This window comes from Gasterosteus aculeatus, chromosome 7 (assembly GCF_964276395.1).
Source record: "Gasterosteus aculeatus chromosome 7, fGasAcu3.hap1.1, whole genome shotgun sequence".
Lineage (NCBI taxonomy): Eukaryota > Metazoa > Chordata > Actinopteri > Perciformes > Gasterosteidae > Gasterosteus > Gasterosteus aculeatus.
The window spans coordinates 30,940,133-30,957,139 of record NC_135694.1 but is presented as its reverse complement, the minus strand read 5'-3'; the positions used below and the strand labels follow the sequence as shown (position 1 = coordinate 30,957,139).

General features: G+C 45.7%; 1 protein-coding gene and 1 long non-coding RNA gene across 2 annotated transcripts; both read right to left on the bottom strand.

Annotated features, from left to right (window-relative positions):
- Nucleotides 1–670: 670 nt before the first annotated feature.
- On the bottom strand, nucleotides 671–12,298 carry LOC144410380 (uncharacterized). The gene is made up of 2 exons (XR_013468416.1): nucleotides 11,787–12,298; nucleotides 671–938 (listed from the first exon to the last, which is right to left on the bottom strand). It is a non-coding gene; the product is annotated as an uncharacterized LOC144410380 (long non-coding RNA).
- Nucleotides 12,299–12,353: 55 nt separating this feature from the next.
- Nucleotides 12,354–16,780, bottom strand: slc22a4 (solute carrier family 22 member 4). Its single transcript, XM_040182589.2, has 10 exons — nucleotides 16,233–16,780; nucleotides 15,305–15,408; nucleotides 15,079–15,233; nucleotides 14,776–14,947; nucleotides 14,131–14,257; nucleotides 13,944–14,044; nucleotides 13,657–13,871; nucleotides 13,376–13,558; nucleotides 12,864–12,999; nucleotides 12,354–12,545 (listed from the first exon to the last, which is right to left on the bottom strand). Exons 1-10 carry the CDS (start codon nucleotides 16,659–16,661, stop codon nucleotides 12,479–12,481), a joined length of 1,689 nt encoding a protein of 562 aa, XP_040038523.2. The 5' UTR covers nucleotides 16,662–16,780; the 3' UTR covers nucleotides 12,354–12,478.
- Between the last annotated feature and the right edge of the window lie 227 nt (nucleotides 16,781–17,007).

Below are 17,007 nucleotides of genomic sequence, written 5' to 3'. Positions count from 1 at the left end.
GTAAGAATAAGGGAAGGACAATGCAGCTGACAGGTGTCACCATGAAACCTCCCCACTCAACTATTGACATTAAGACAATGCAAATGGAATCAAGCGAATGAGGCATTATTCTCAAGGTGCTGATTCGCAGACGTTCTGGATAAAGTCGGGATCCTTTGCAGGATTTCTTCACGTGTTGCAGTCAAATGATGGGGATGGTGGGAATATGTATCCGTCCATGAATTAGAAAGCACTGGTCAAAAAGACAATTGTCCCTGTGTCTTTAGTAGTGAAATGTGTATAGATGAGTGTCTGACGGAGGTGTGAGGGGAATGAAGCGGTAGCTTCCTGGATGTAAGAGATTAATGGATCAAGTAGCAGTAAAATAAACACCTAAACGTGTATTTTAGATGTTTTCTTTCCACTAGTCGGTAAAACGTTTAAATTCAGCTGTGCATTAAAACAATGTTTTTCCTCCCCTTAGTTAGATAAATGTATCTTAATCAGAATGTCTCTATGAATAAGCAGTTTTCGTGTTGCACCTCATGCAGAGATGTGAGGATGGTTTCTGAGGCTTTTATTCTTCTTCTGCTGTCACCACATCCCCCGAAATGTCTTTCATCTCGATCAGATAGAAAACGACAATTTGTAGAGAGGTGCTTTTTAATTAATAAAGACAGTTAATCTGCTTGTTGTTTTTTAAAGATTTATTAAACAAAAATGTGAAAGATTATCCAGACAAAACGTGTGAACCAGAGGTGAGGATCCTGACAGAAAATGGCCATTCTATATATCTATATCTATATATATAGATATACACACAACAACATATGTAGTTATTAGCTTTTCTGAGTTCATCTACTCACAACACTGCATGGAGGTTGATCAACCAATCAATGTGATAAATGAGCATAAAGGAGGCAACCAGATGGTGGAGGCGACCAGACCGCTTTGGTACCCTAGAAGAAAAAGAAAGATGGTTTCAGCTAAAGAAGACATTACGAATGTACAGAAACGGAGCACAAGATATCGCTGCATCTGTTAGGGGCGAAAAGGGTTTAGGGAAAGGAGGAAAATCACTGGACATCCAAAATAACCAAAACCTGAGACCAATCCGAACACATATTGTAATAAAACAGTTGCAGTATCGAGCAAAACTACAATAGGAACTATAAGAGAAGACGTGGTGAAGACCAACACAAACAAAACAAACTGTGTGTGTGTAACCAACTATGTTGCACAAGTATTTGGTTTAGTGGATCAGCATTCTGAACTATAAGACATATGAAAGCATGCGTATGAATGCATCTTCATATATATGTATAGATTTATTCTATGGGTTTCTTTGGTAATTATCTCTGCACGAGTGTCTGTGGGAGTGTGCATCTCTACGTGTGACCACAACTAATTTCACATTTTGCCGCTGCAAGAAAAACCTCATAATATTTCGTGAGGCTGAGCGCAGCACGACCATTGGACCGTTTGTGTTGCAAAGTGAGAATCGGTTATTAATATGGTGAGAATTGTTGTACCCCATGTAGTGTCCTCCGGGTATCTCACGGTGCATAGTGAAAAGTGTGCGTGCACGTACACTACACGTCTGTCGTTACCATGAAGTTGACATGTTGCCGCTGCAGTTCTAGCAGAAATGAAAGCCTTTAGGTAAATCACGAGGCGTGAACGCCTGTCAACACGACGCCATTCTGATTGTAACTAAGCGATAAAACCGCTGCAGCAGCACGTGTTCACACCAACGGAAAAGGTCAGTGAAGGAGGAAGCAGAACAACAACAAAGAAACACCCGAGGAAGTGCCTTTAACTGTCAAAAAGCACCTGGAATGTTTTAAGAAATGTAACACGCAGCTGACGTGGAGGTGTTGTTGAGGGTGGATGCTCGTGTTCCACCTGTTGCTACCTGCTGCGCTGTAACTAAAACACTGACTGTGTTCACTCTGAATACAGACAAATCATATTCAAAGTATTCAAATTATTTATTTTTAATTCTGGAAGCAAAGTTATATACCCAGGTAGTTTAATGTAGCTTGATGTTAGCTCAATGGTTACGCAACGTTAGCTTAACGTTAGCTTAACGTTATCTTAACAATGAGCTAACGTTAGCTTAACGTTAAGATAACGTTAGCTTAACAATGAGCTAACGTTAGCTTAACGTTAAGATAACGTTAGCTCAATGTTAAGATAACGTTAGCTCAATGTTAAGCTAACGTTAGCTTTTTACTTCTGCCGGCTGCATTCTAAACTATGTGTATGAATGTTTTTTGATTAACTATAAACTCTAATGGAACAAACCATAACGGCGCGGCTGTGTTCACGCCGTGTGACGTTGTTGTGAGTGTCGTGTGGAGCCGCTACAACGTTAGCACATCAATCCGGGTTCCGTTCAGAATTCTTTATTGTGTGTAATCCTGCATTGTCACAGGGTTATTCCCTCATTCCTTTTATATCCGTTTCTTGTTAATTAAATCCCAGTAACACTGTGTTTTTAACCAGCACGTGTTTCGTTTGTTGACTGAAGTTCAACCGATTAAGTTGCGTTGTTTCAGTACATGTTGGGAGCCAACGATTAAACACCAATGATCCACGCAGCGGCGTCTTTTTAATGCATCAGATGTTGTAAAGGTTATGGGTTGTTACCGTGACTACGGGGGAATATGATCCCTCAGAAAAGAGGTGTGGCGCTGAGACGCCCAAAACCACAGCGATGTGCCATGCGTGGGTGAGATGGCAGCAAACACACAACAAAACAACCCACAAAAGAGACATGCGTGTGTGCGCGCGGAGAAACAGGTTTGGTGCTTTCCATCTGGCGAGAGTAAACTTTGCACTTGACGCGCGCTCGTCTCTGCACACCGAAGATCAGCAGGACTCTGCAGCTTTATAGTTGGCGCCGTTTTCTCCTGAGAAGGCGTCTCGTATCTCGTCGTAGTTTCATTTTAGTTCATCTTTTTAGCTCAACATTTGGTCTGAAAATAAAGTCTTATAAAAGTAAATGGAAAACAGCATAACTTAACAAAACCCATGTGGCATATAATCAAAGGAAACATATTTTAAGTGGAAAATGAAACGTGTTCACAGTGGATTAAAGGCGTCCTTTATTCCTGCTAAACGAGCAGCAGCAGTTCATCCGATGGCACCGAGAAAGAAGCGCGCTCAGCAGCGCTTCCGAGCGCTCTCTGTTTGACCCCGCCGACAGGAAGTGGACACAGCCATCGTCTCTCGTCTGAGAGCCGCGGCGTGCCGAGGCAATAGATGAACCCCACAGACAGAAGAATGTGTTATAAACCACCCGACCCGACCGGAACCGTAAGGAAACGTCACCAGGCGACTGAACAGCTGACACTCTACGTCTCCAAGACAATAAAGTCTCTCTAATCGAAATAATGAGTATTCTCTGCGAGCACTTCTACTTCATACCGCACTTACTTTAACACACAAACCACGAGATTAGTGAAAGCTCGTAAAGTGGTTTGGATTGAGTCTGTCTAAAGTGGTGCCGTATGAACCGGATATATGCGCTAACTCACCGCTCCAGCGGTTAGTACTCATCTTGCACACAATTCCGTTCCCTATATTTAATATTTAACTAATACATCTGAAAACCTCCTCCACCAGTGCAAGTCAAAACAAACGCCCTCGACTGCATTCCAGTTTAATTATGGTGGAGCCTGCAGGTGGAGGAACCAGAACCGCTTGCTTACGGTAAACGACTAATTGGCGTTACATGATTGACGCAGCTTTAATCCCTAAGAGTCAGTCCCCCTTATAACAGGACCCGACATGTCGTGACTTCACGAGATGCCGTGACTCAGCTGACGATCAAACGCATCCAAAAGACGTAAAGTTACGTATTGGTTTCATCGTGACTCAAAGTCACTCACCAAAGGAGTTGTGTCATCACATGATTTCAGGATTGTAGAGCTGAATTAGGCTCTCGTTGGTGTGACTGGGGGGGTTTCTGGTTTCACGCGTCCACGTGGAGCTGGTCATTCTCCTCGCCGCGCGTCGCTCTGGTCCCGCGTCTCACCGCGGGACGGGCGGCTGGCGGAAGTTGTGGACTTTCCTCAGACGGAGGCAAAGAAAGGCAGGAAGCAGAAGTCGACCCGTTGGAGGTCTTATCTCAGTGATGCATGCGGCAATCTCAGGTCAGATTTATGTCGTCGGGCGGTTTGAGAGAGTCGTTCATAATACTTTTCCTTTCTACTAGATCAATAAATCTCAAGGTCCAACGGTTCTACTCGTCTTACGCTTAAACCCGGACCGTGATTGTCACAGCACAATTTCTAAGACTATTAATACTTATAGCAAAAACACTCGCTGAGTTTGCAAAAGTAAAAGCACAAACTCTGCTTTGAAGGAAGAGTAATGTAGGATATTAGAAACAAATTGACGATCCGGTTCATCAAATTTATTAAAAAGGCATATAGTGTACACCAGAATACAGCCATGATTCTGAAACTGTGTAATCAATAAAGTAATGACAATATTGTAAAACCACTGTAAATCTGCAACTGTACTAGAATAATACCAATGTAGTTATGATTGTATTTGATGTAATGTGATCAACTGGAATGCATGCATGTAATACTTGCACAACAACTGATATTGACTAAGGGTCATTCAAAATCCGAGTTACATTGAACTCACCAGAAGACTCCCAGAGGTGTGGACACTGCCTTTCACACCTTTAAGCATTGTTATAAATACCTGTAGGAACCATTGTTCTGGAGTTCGCTGGTGGAGGAACAGACGGGCACTAGGGATGGTCAAAGGACTGACCTGGGGCCTGTTGGTCGCTGAGACCAGCGGCTCCTCAGCTGAGATGTTCTTTTTAACACCATGACTTTTATTAAATACATTTGATTTTAACCTTTTGACCAGCGATGACCTCTGTCCGTCCAGCGTTTCTTCATTTTTGAACACAACAGTGAGAAATGGAATTACTGATGACATCAGAGCTACATGGTGGACCATGTAATCAACGAATGACCCCGAGGGAAGCCGGCCAGAACCCCCAAACCCAAACCCAAACCCTAACCCTTACTTGAGCCGCTGCACCGTAGCACCTTCAGGACATCTCCAAATGAGAAGCGGTTCAGTAGCACTGCCAGAATCTAATGAGACACACAACAACACACAACATTGTTACTTCACGTCCAGACGTGGGCAGAGGAAGAATGTTCACTGCAGAACGAGAGACCCATATAGTCAACATGGTGTGTGCAAATAATTCCATAAGGCTACAAGGAATAAAGGGATGACAAAACATACACAATGTGAGCATTTCTGTATTATGTCGTGTCCGAATCCGAATGAAACAAATCTACAGAGTCCCTTTTGGAAGAACAGACTATGTGCAGTAAGCTATGGTATCATTGGTGCTGCCGTGCTGCATTGAGAGTGATGGCGCCGGAGGCTCATGGGTCATGAGCTGCTTTTTGTGGATGAGGCGGGTTTAAACCTCACTAAAACAAGGAGGCCTGGATACGGCCTTCCAGAAGATGGGGCCTCGGACTGGAGGACATCGCACGTGATGCGATGTGGCCGGTCCCAGAGAGACGAGATGTGGGCGACTGTTTTTTTTTTTTTTTCCTCCTCAGTGAAATTACTATTTTAGTGTTTTGACTTGGAAAAAAAACACTTGTGCTTGTTTGTGTGTAAATAAACACCGATACGTGACGTTTGGATCCCTTTACAGAACTATGACAAAAGTATGACCTCAAACTGATGCAGCCTTCCTCGTGCGCATAGAAAGCAGAAGCCAGATGTGTTATTTACTCAGTGTGAACACAGCCGACAAACAGCCAGACAAAGCCGTAGAATAATAACTTGATCATCCACGCCGACGTGAATCATGTGACTCGAGCCGGTTCGAAGACTCAGACAAAACAGATTGAACAGAAGCATTTTTGTCTCAAGTATTTGTGGGTGTGTGTCTGGTAGAGATAGAGAGACAGAAGAGGAGGGAGGACGTGGGTGTGTAGAGAGAGAGAGAGATAGACACATGGTGATTATTAGTCGGCTGGTTTACTGGAAACACCACGGCTGTTTTTAGTTTAACATTAAACCTCTAATGGTGGGATCCACGTCCAGTTTTGGGGCATCTGAAATCACTTATTTCAGAACTGCTGTTTTCCTCTTCTGTGGATCTTATTTAGTAGCCACAGCCACTTTAAATCTAAACAACCTACAGCTCCATAAACTCTTTGTAGTTCATTTAGCGCACAGGTGTGAACCTTCTAAAAAGTACGTCATTGACAAAGTGACCTTGACCTTTTTGGGGGATGATTTAAGGAGGTGCAGTTCGGCTCATTTTGTCCGACGTGGAACGTCGCGTAATCCCAAAACACCAGAACACAGAGAGCAGAACCGCCACTCGCAGGGAGGTCAGGAGGTCGCAGCACTCATGTCTTGTTATTCAGTCTTTGTGTTGGAGACCCAAGTCATGCAAAGGGTTTAATCTTTAGTGTAAACAGGTTGCATTTGCCTGTGAGAAGTCACGTGACTTCCTGCAGGGAGAGAAGCCCTCTTGGCGGTTGGATGGTCTTCATGCGTAACCCTGTTGTGGGCTGCATGCCATCCCGCCAGCGTGTCCGCCCACTCCACACGCGTGTGTGTGTGTGTGTGTGTCTGTGTGCGCGGGGGAGGGTTGGATACTGTGTGTGGGTAGGAGAGAGAGAGAGAGAGAGAGAGAGAGAGAGAAACACGCACACAAACACTAGCTGAACCAACGGGTCAAACCAGTAAACAGTTCGGTGCCACGGTGTTGTCATGGCAACGGGACAACAAAGCATGTGGCGACTCGGCGCTGCCACTTTATTATCTGTCTGATCCAACTTTTAATTTTTTTTAATTTTTTTTACAGAAACGTCAAATTCCCGAGGCCGTTTTCTGCGGCTTCTTCTCGTAAATGTCACGTGACACTAATTTGTTTACAGGGCTGGTAAAAGGACAATAAAGTAGGAGTCGAATCGGAGGCCTTGAAACGTCATTGAGCAGAACAACAATCTACGGAATACATAATATGATATAATATTTTCTTGATTTTTCTAATATACTCGATGTGCATATTTGACATCTACCCGAGGTACTACTTCCAGCCATTGGACGCCTTTTAGGAACCTTATTGAAAACAGAAGTATGCGTTTTTTTTCCTTAAATCGTATCTATGATTGATCACCTCGTGCTTTGTGGCTGCATTCTATATTCCACCTGCTGTGTTTTCCATACGTAGACTCTGTCCTCCACAGTTTCCTCGATCAAACCCTTCCTCATTTTTACAACGTGCAAAGAGCGCGGCGGTTGTAATCTGTCTAGGCCCGTTTTTATTGCCCGTGCAGCTTTTCCTTTCCCTCACCTACAGAAGACCATCTTTAGCATCGTGGCTACGAGTGTGCGGCTATCCACCAGCCTCTTAAACCCCCCGTTGGGCGTTTAACGTTGAGATCTTGTCAAACTGCTGCAAAGAAAAAGTGATTGATAGTTTGTTCAGGGCGGATGTGGCTGAATACCAGGCAGACTGCCCCCCCAGAACCAGAACCAGGGGCTTCCTAAACGTGAGCGTCCACCCCGCTGGCACAGCAGAGCTGACCTAAGACAGTAAAACGCCAAAACATCCCGGGATTTTCTCTTAAAGCATCGGATGATTTTCAGATAAGACTACAAACAGACGCCGTTCGTTTTGTTTTTTTGACATGAAAATATGTGTTAATCTTCACTGCGGGCATCTCTGCGCGCCCGAGCCGTCTCCCGTGGGTGCGGTCGCAGGTGGGGGGGGGGAAGCGGAGAGCGGGAAGCCGGCCAGCGGAGGCTGAGCCTGCAGGCCGGCCGACCAGTTGAGAAGCATACCGTGAATGGTTACGGATGGCTTCGACAAAGAAAGGCATTCACGTGTTTGTCTGTGCATCGCTTGGTTTGTGCACGTGGCTCATCTCGTCCTCTGGTTCGTTTAAAACCAGGAACTTACTTTTCGCTGTGACGCCTTCCTGGTGGATTGTATCTATTTTCCAAGTCAAATGAATGAAAACGGCGGCGAAGCGGGTGGAAGAATTGCCTCGACATCGACTCCCCATCACATCACAGCTGCTCGCCGGCGTCGGAGGCGACAAAAATAGTCCTAATGTCGGATGTGACGCCTTTAATTTCTAGTTGTGCCACGTGTGATTGACAAACACAATGTGGTTCCTGCACACCAACTCAGTTTATTTATCAACTGCGCGCTACACAATGCATGGAAGGTGAAGCCCACAAAAGTGTGGAGAGTTTCAATAGGACGTTTTTTCAAAATCTTTATGAAAAACAAAATTGCTCAAAACGATTGTTTTCAAGCTGCACAGCTGCAGCGTGACAAACTGGGAAAAAAGCCCCTGCCTTTGTTATTACACCCCCAACATGATGTCACTATTCCTTGGGTTTAAGGTCCAAACCTCCTGGCAGATCTGCCGTGCACATTTCAAGATCAAGGGATCCGCTCATGCACTCGCTCACGGAGAGCGTGTTATCTGCAGATAAGAGAACCAAGCTGCAATAAAAGGCACTGCTGAGTCAGGCTCTGCTCTAAACTGGAGGCCTGATTCTAGTAAATCACGTGACTTTCATTTAGAGAAGGCGTTCTCCTGCAGTTCCACCATCTGACCTGACGGGGGCGCTGGTGGCAGCCGATGCTGAGGAGGCATTTCCTAGAAACTGGCCTCAGGTGGGAAATCCAAATCTGGGTTTTGAACCGCTCCCTGCATGAATTATGTGGCTCCTGGCAGCGGCGCCTGGCAGCGGCAGGTTACTGTAACTGCGGCGTTTTACGCTTATGTTTGCCCTTTTCTCATGAATAGCTTCTTTTTCTTCTTTAGGGCAACTGAATCGTGCAAAGCACAAGTTTCTGCCTGATTCACTGCGAGTGAGAGGAAATACTGGCAGATTAGATTTGGTTCTTGTCCTCAGAGAGACAGGTCGGTTCGGAACGTCTGGACAAGTTGTAGCAAAATGAACACAAATGCACCACAATACTAGACAAGCACACGTGACTTTGTTGCATCGGCGAATGTCGGGTCGGAAAGTCCACCGCTTTATGGCACAAGCCGGAGCCTCGATGAGCCTTTTGTACAGGTAAACTAAAGGTGAACTCTGAATCGCGTTTGACCTCGCAGGGATCGAAACCCACGCGCGCGCAGAACCTTCAGAGGGTTCAGAGTGTCGCCGCGAGTCGTCATGTTGTTGTTGTTGTTGTTTCTTCTTCTTTATCTTTGTGTAATGACTGCACCCTAAAGAGCTCTTCACACTGCAAAAGGAAACTCCCCACGACAGACAGATGCATGGGGAGACGTGGGCTCTGCCATCGTGAGGTCGCCGTTGGGTTTCAAAGCCGGTACTTCTGCATTTTGGTCGCAACCGCCATCTTTTTTTTTTTTTGCAACGTGAAGTGAAAAAAGTATAATCGAGAGCTGAATTTGCAGTTTTCAGGCGGGGGGGAACTTTTACTTAACTTTGCATTCATTCGGTTTGTAATACAAAACACACGGCCGGGGCCTCGCCCTAAAGCAGGCTGGGCTCCGTGGTCTATTTCACCCGAAACGAGAGAGGACGCATGCAGGTTTAAGCCAATGGCTCATCCGGTTCACTTCTCAAACGCAGAGGTTGGCCGCCTGTTTGGATGCCTTGGAACTCCAAGGACGAACCTGTGGCAGCTTGTCTTAGATCACATCGGACAAAGGGTATTCTAAAGGAATTCTAAAGAAAAGACGCTTCGATGGAAGCGAGATGAATGCGTGCCAGGAGCACCTGCAGTCACAGCGCCCGGATCCAAGCGCTGCGGGCGGCGTCATTATCTCCTCGTCGTCTTTGTTACAAGGCAGCCCGTCAATATTTCTTTCTATTAAGGGTTCGTGGAATGAGGAAGTCTTTTGTATGTTGACACGCTGAGATACTTGTATGTTCAGCACAAACGTTCCTTCGATGCGGTTATTGAAAAAAAAAAAAAAAAAGTAGACGCGGTGTCACTGCCCGAGGCCTCATTTCCTGTTTTACAGCAACGGTGGGTGATTACTGCATCTGCTCTCACACACACACACACACGCACACTCACACACGCACACACACGCACACTCACACACGCACACACACGCACGCACACACACGCACACACACACACGCACGCACACACATGCACGCACACACGCAGGCTCCAGATGCAGCTCTGACCTGGTGAAGGTGGTATTTAAGGTCCTGGTGCCACCTAGTGGTGGTTTATGGGATCGAGTTGAACTAAAGTTCATTCATTGAATCTGACTTTTGACACCACTACGGTTTTAATCTGCACAAGAGATAAAAGGCACAAAGAAAACAGTCAATCTTTTAATTCTGATCAAATAAAACAACTCCAATTAAGACGTAGACGCCCTTCCATCAGAAATACATATTAGTCCTCTCAGTGTTCTCTATCAATTTATGGTTTCCAGTTTCCTGACGTTGGAGATTTCAGCCGTCACTGTTTTAATTATAATATTGTAAACATTGTTTTTATAATAGTATGTAAAATACCATATTAACATATTAGCCATATTAACAACACAAATAATGATGGCAGAACTATATTGATAACAATTGATATTGTTGGTTTGAAGGTTGGAAAGCCGATGAACTCGCTGATGATTTGTCGTTACCTTCAACCCAACGCCCAGTAATATAAAGACAAAGCAACAAATATGTATTTCTATATTTGGGGTGAGCTGTACCTTAAACGTAGTAGTACCATGGTGTAGAAACACGATTTCACAAGTCAGTTGTGCATTCATAATACACATGAAGTATCTGTATCAGAACAATGAAAACTAGGTTATTGGATTTTAAAAACAGATGCCTTACCGTTAATTATATCTATTTATATCTGTCACAAGCAACTATGTCACCTATTAAATAAAAAATATGCCATTGCTAAATCCAAATATGACACACTACTGTAAAATACATTTCACAGAAGTATATAACGTGTTTAACATAGAAGTACTATTATCAGAACTATTATACTTCACATTAATGCATCAGAAATAACGGATACCTGCTTTATGAGTACTGTGGGTTTTTGTTGATGATGCCATAATTACTTGTACAAAATAAAATGTATAAAGTCTAATCTAAATAAAGCTAATCTTCAATAATGAATCAATAATTAACTGCAAATTAATGACTCCTTCAACATGTGAACAGAGCTAAGAATGGGAGACCTTCGCACACGTTGTGCGCATGCGTACAACGTGTGCAGCGCCCTCTGGCGGCTGGTCGGGATACAGCGTTTGTTCCCTTCTGGACTTACTTAACTGATGTGGGAACATCGATTAAAAGAACATGTAACAGGGAATTATTCATGCTGTCTTTATAGTAGTACATTTCTAATTAATAAATATATACTCTGATCATATTAAAACTATGTATATGTAAATATGCAACTGCTATTCTTATAAAAAGAAACATACATGAAACATACAACAAACATGCAATAAATAAAAATTGCCCACCATTTCAAAATGTTAAATGTATTACAGAATAATGAACTGAAGAAGAGATGGATGTAAAGAGAAACAAGAGACAACAAAAAGATGATCGGCCAGAATAACACGCCGCCATGGTTGGAATTACTTTCACTTTTGTCACAAAAACGTATTTGAAATGAAGCAAAGGCCCAACAAACACATTACGTAGCGAGTCGGTGTGTCAACGCGGCGTCACTTTCCGGGGTTTATTCCCCCGTGTTGCATTTAAAGCCGCTGCTCAATAAAAACGCCTTAAAGACCAAAACTCACCCTCGTCGGTCCAGATGGTCCCGTTTGTCCCCGGGCGGCGCGTCTCGGGTGAAATCCACCCGTGTCCTCGTCGAGGGGGACCGAGTCACCGAACCACCACCTGGACTCGGGAGACCCGCCGAGGGTTCGACCCCGCCGACCTGCGCTCGCTTCTCCGGCGGCTCCCGCAACACGACGCGGGTAAACGGCGCTGTGTCTTTCGACTTTAAATGTGTCCCGTTCGGTTTGAATTGAAAGTGAAAATGACTGCAGGCTTCCCACGGAAACGGATGACGTCATCGCGGGGGGCTGCCCACGCGCACCCAGAGCCGCAGTTTTAGTTATTTTCCTCTTTTCAGCTTCAACATCCCTTTTATTAATCAACAATGGCGCGTTTCCTCGACTATAGGAGAAATTAACTGGGAAACGTCAGCTCTGCACGTGCAGATCGAACCTTTCCTCTGACGTCACTACGGACTTGAGTGTGTACATTGAGTTCACGGCGCTATGCCTGCGCATGCGCGGCCGCCGATGTAAAAGCCTTCCCCTAAACCTGGAAACACGTGACGAGGTAAAGAGTCTCACGTGTTCTGTCAAATAATCAATTTATTACAAAAACAAGTTGAGCGGGTGTCACTGTGCGACATTTCAAACCACAATTCACCGTACAGAATCAAAATAGAAGCAAACAGGTGAGTAAAACGCTTCAAAAATCATAACTTGCTTTCTTTAGTCTGATATTTTTCTTCTTGTTCTGCTTCCTTTTCTCTTCCTCCTCTCCTGTTGAGACAAAGTCAAGTTACAGAGTGACTGTGTGAGAATGTTAGGAAGCAAAAATATAATAAAAAATAAAAATTATATATACTTTTTTATTTAATAAAATGTTTTGTTATAAAAACGTACTAAAGGTATTAAAAAAAAACAAAAAAAAAACAATCATCGTTATTCTTTTGAATTCTATACGTATATATATAAAGGGTACAACAGAAGAAGTAGCATCTTCTGACCGTACAATAACCATCCGCTGTTAAAATGCCAAACGTTAAGTGCGACCAGACGTCGGGATGAAGCGGCGCTACGTCCAGAGGTTCAACTCACCCGCATATCGGCTGCATTTGTGAAACGGTCTCTGGCAAAGCCTTTCCAAAGGTTTCCGGCAGCAGGAAACACAAGAAGGCGCCACCAATGGCGATACCTCCCATCAATATGTATGGCAGCGCTTTGTAGTATTTCGCTGCAAAAACCCCACAAAACATTACAATTTTTACTTCAAACAATCACATGTTAAACTATGTTTTCTGTACAATTGTTGTTAACATCAAAGCTTATGGGACTTCTTACTGCAGTAGAGCTTCAACTTCTATTATTTATAGATTAGTTACCAATTAGTCGGTTATTTTCTGGATTCATTGATTAATTGAAGTGTTAAAAACAAATGAATGTTGCATGCTGTGCTGAAGAATACTTGAAAGCAGAAATTGGGAGCATAAACTCTTGTTTACAGTCATTTTCTCATAGACGTCTATGGGACCAGAGGAGTCGCCCCCTGGTGGTCACTGCAGAGAACGCAGCTTTAAAGACGGCAGCAACAAAGAACTAAACGCACTGACCCAGATAAATGATGAAGGGCGCGGTGATGGTTCCGATGCGAGCAGCCATGGAGCAACAACCCATTGCTGTGTTTCTGACAACGGTGGGGAAGATCTCTGACGTGTAGGTGTACACCACGCAAAACGATGATGTCATGCAGAACTTCCCCAAAATCTCCAGGACCACAGGGATACTCGCAATGTCTACGGACGCACAATCAGAACACGCAAAGACTCAAAAGAGCGACACGTCTGAAAATGGGAGACTTCTGGTCCTCAGGAGGCGGCGGCGGCGGCATTACCGGTCGGAATGAGGTGAACGAGGAGGATGAAAACGCCCCCGAAGAAGAGCGTGGAAGACTGGCAGAAGTGCCTGCCGCAGTACTTGAGCAGCAGCAGGGCGATTATGTAGGCCGGCACCTCGACCACGGCCGACAGGAAGCAGCTCAGGTAAGGGTCGCTGTGCATGCTGGAGGTGTTGAGCACCAGCGCGTAGTACCCCACGTTCACCACTATCCTGCAGAGACCAAGCGACAGCTTGAACGCGCGCCGTGACGCTCTTTACGTCGCGGGGAAGCTGCACACGTACCACAGAAACGAGCACACTAGTGTGAGTGAGAACATGTTGCAGCTTTTCACGATGACCAAGATGTTGTGTTTCTCGTCTCTCATGGCCAGTGCGTTGTGGGTCTGCGGGAGACGGGAGAAGAAAACGATTAACAATCAATTCAAATGATGAAAAGCCTTCACTAAGTCCATCACGTGAAACGTGTCACCTCCGCTTGTGTAAATATTTCCTCCGGTGCTTCGACGTTGTTGCTCCTGGCAGCGTCTCTCAATATGTCCTCGGCCTCCTTCAGTCTTCCCTGGAAGAGCAGCCAGCGAGGAGACTCTGGGACCAACCTGTCGGGACGAACAAAGTGCGATTCAACGGGTTTGGGCCGGACAAATTAAACCGTATATGTTTGGGACCAAATACGTTCTCCTCGAAACAGGAGGTTTGGGTTTATGAGGGAGAAAAGTTGTGATTTTTGAAATATCTTCCCTTATCCTCTACTGGGTCATAACCGCACCAACACAGCAGGAGGGAGGAGGAGCATTTTAGGGGGGAAAAAGTGTCATATTGAAGTGGTCAAGGTTACAACGCTGTAAATTCTTGGAAAAAAGACGTCTCGACGTCTGAATTTTGTTATTCCTAAAACAATGTTTTAGGCCTTCACGTTCTTTCGTGAACCTAAATAAGAGATTAAGTGGAAAGAAACTCTTTATACTAGTCGGTTTCCAAGGGAAGCGATACGGTTCAGATATTATTCTCTTAACAGTTTTGAACACACGTCTTTCTTCTCTGGCTTTTCCCTGCACTATGAACACGATTGCATATACCATTTAGGCGGCGTAAAGGGTCGGGGTCTTCTTCTCACCACCACAGAGGGACGTAGAGCGCGCTGGAGGCGGCGCTGGCGATCAGCAACGTCTGCCAATCTCGCAGGAAGTAGGCCACCGCCGGCAAGGCCATGTACCCCAGAGCGGAGCCCATGAACACGCCCAGCGAGCAGAAGAACACGCGCGCCTTCGGGCTCAGAATTTCTGTCCCTGTGGGCGTTAAACGTGAGACAAAAGATCAAAACAAACCCGAGGCCGTGGTTTTAGTGGTATTTTCAGGTGTTTCACCTCTTCACGGGACATTTGTGAGGCTACACGCACCGGGCGATCAAAATTCTCACCCATCACAAACGCAATAGTGTAGTTGGAGTTTCCACCGGCACCAACGAAGAAGAAAATCAGGGTGAAGATCTCCCAACTCGGGGAGAATATCTGTGCCGTGATCGACACGGTCTGAATGGCCATCGTGAGGAAGAGCGCCGGCCTCCTTCCGTACCTGCGCGAGAAACACACGTCTCGGTTCCTCGAGTCCCTCGCAGCAGAAGTGTCATGTAGGACGATAGTAACCTGTCAGATATCTGGCCTGAGAGCAGCCCGCCGACCAGAACGCCCGCGTAGTGGATGGAGGTGGCCAGTGGAGACTTGTACGCGTCGTCACAGACCAGGTCCCACTGCGGAGCAAACACAGTTCCTCACCTCAGTGCACACCAGAGACATCATCTCAGGTGGACAAATGACGGTCAGCATTAGGACTCCTTCTCTTCAAGGTACCACAAGGAACGTTAACTGGAGACATTCATCGGTGTATATCGGTCTTCACTTCCTGATCTCATGCACACGTTACTCTGCTCACTTCCTTCACAAGCAGTTAAGTTCTGAATCCAGAATCCGTTTTCAAGAGCCGAGATTTTAATGTAAATACTTAGAGACTCACCGCCCCAAAATCCGGTTATTAGTCCAATAAATCCTCCTACACTCTGAGTTTCGAATGCACAATATAAGATCAGCGGTATACACTTGAAGTAACGGCAGCTCGAAGGCTAACAGGTGACACCTAGACGTCACAAAGATGAAGGTTGTTCCCCTTGAAGCAGAAGTACGCACAGATATTTGTATCTTCAGCTAAAGCTCAAACTGTGACGGTCATTTATCAACATGTTCTGTTAGATGTGACTTAACTCTGAAGATTGTGTGCGAAACAGAACAAACAAAATGCTCTTCTGTCTGAGAGTCTGATCGACAAAACACTTAAAGACCTTTGAGAGTTAATTGTCGGCGATATGTTAACGAGGTTTTAGTTAAATGTCTTATCTCGGATTATGTTCTCCGTGTTAACGAGCTCTCCGAGGCAGCGTTATTGGTCCATAAAGGATCTAACGCGACAACACAATACCAAGACACGCTGATTTGGTGAGATCTTTGACCTTTGGCCCACGAAGTGCTGCGCCGTTGTTTCTGAGTCCAGCCGGAGGTTAATCGCTGACTCATTGCTCACCTCGGTGACGATGGTCGAGCGGTAGATTTCCCTGCTGTGCTTCCAACCGTCCCGGCAGCTCTCCAGCGGAATCTCACTCACGTTCACGTCCACGTTTGGGACGAAACTCTGGGCGGAGTATCGCCTGACCGTCGCCAGGTTCAGCCTGGAGCACGAGCTGCGCCTGGCGACGCCGTCCACCGTTTCCGTGGGGATGGTCACGTTCCTCCACGCGTCGCTGATGCTGGCGTTCTCCGGGACGTGGCACTCGTGGGGCGGCGTGGCGGCCACGAACACTATGTAGGCGCCAAAAAAGCCATTGGGGACGATACTGATGGCGAGCGCTAAGAAAATCCTTCGCTGAAAGGGTCCCCAGGACCCGAGGAAGGAGGTGATGCTCTCGTAGTCTCGGCCTTCCGAGTCGTCCGCCAGAGCTGCAGAATCCTTCATACTTACAGATAGAAGGAAAGAGGACGAGCAGCGGAGTGAGGAACCACGTGAGCGCTGATAGGCCGCAGGAACACTGTGCCTCCAGCGGTCCGACGGGCGTTTGAGCAATAAAGCCGAGTTTATGTTTTATAGACCAGCTGGGAGGTTACGCGGTTATCTATTAGTCTGAGAAGGACAAAACCCAGAGGGATTGTGGGTTTGTATCGGCTGCGAGCGGCGAGGCTGCTGATGTCGTCACACAACAGCTTTCCTCGGCAGCAACGGCGCAGAGAGGGTCAGCTGAGTTATGCTAAGCTAAGCGGCGGTGGGCTAAAGAGCGGGATTCTTTTTCTAATGTTTCTTTCAG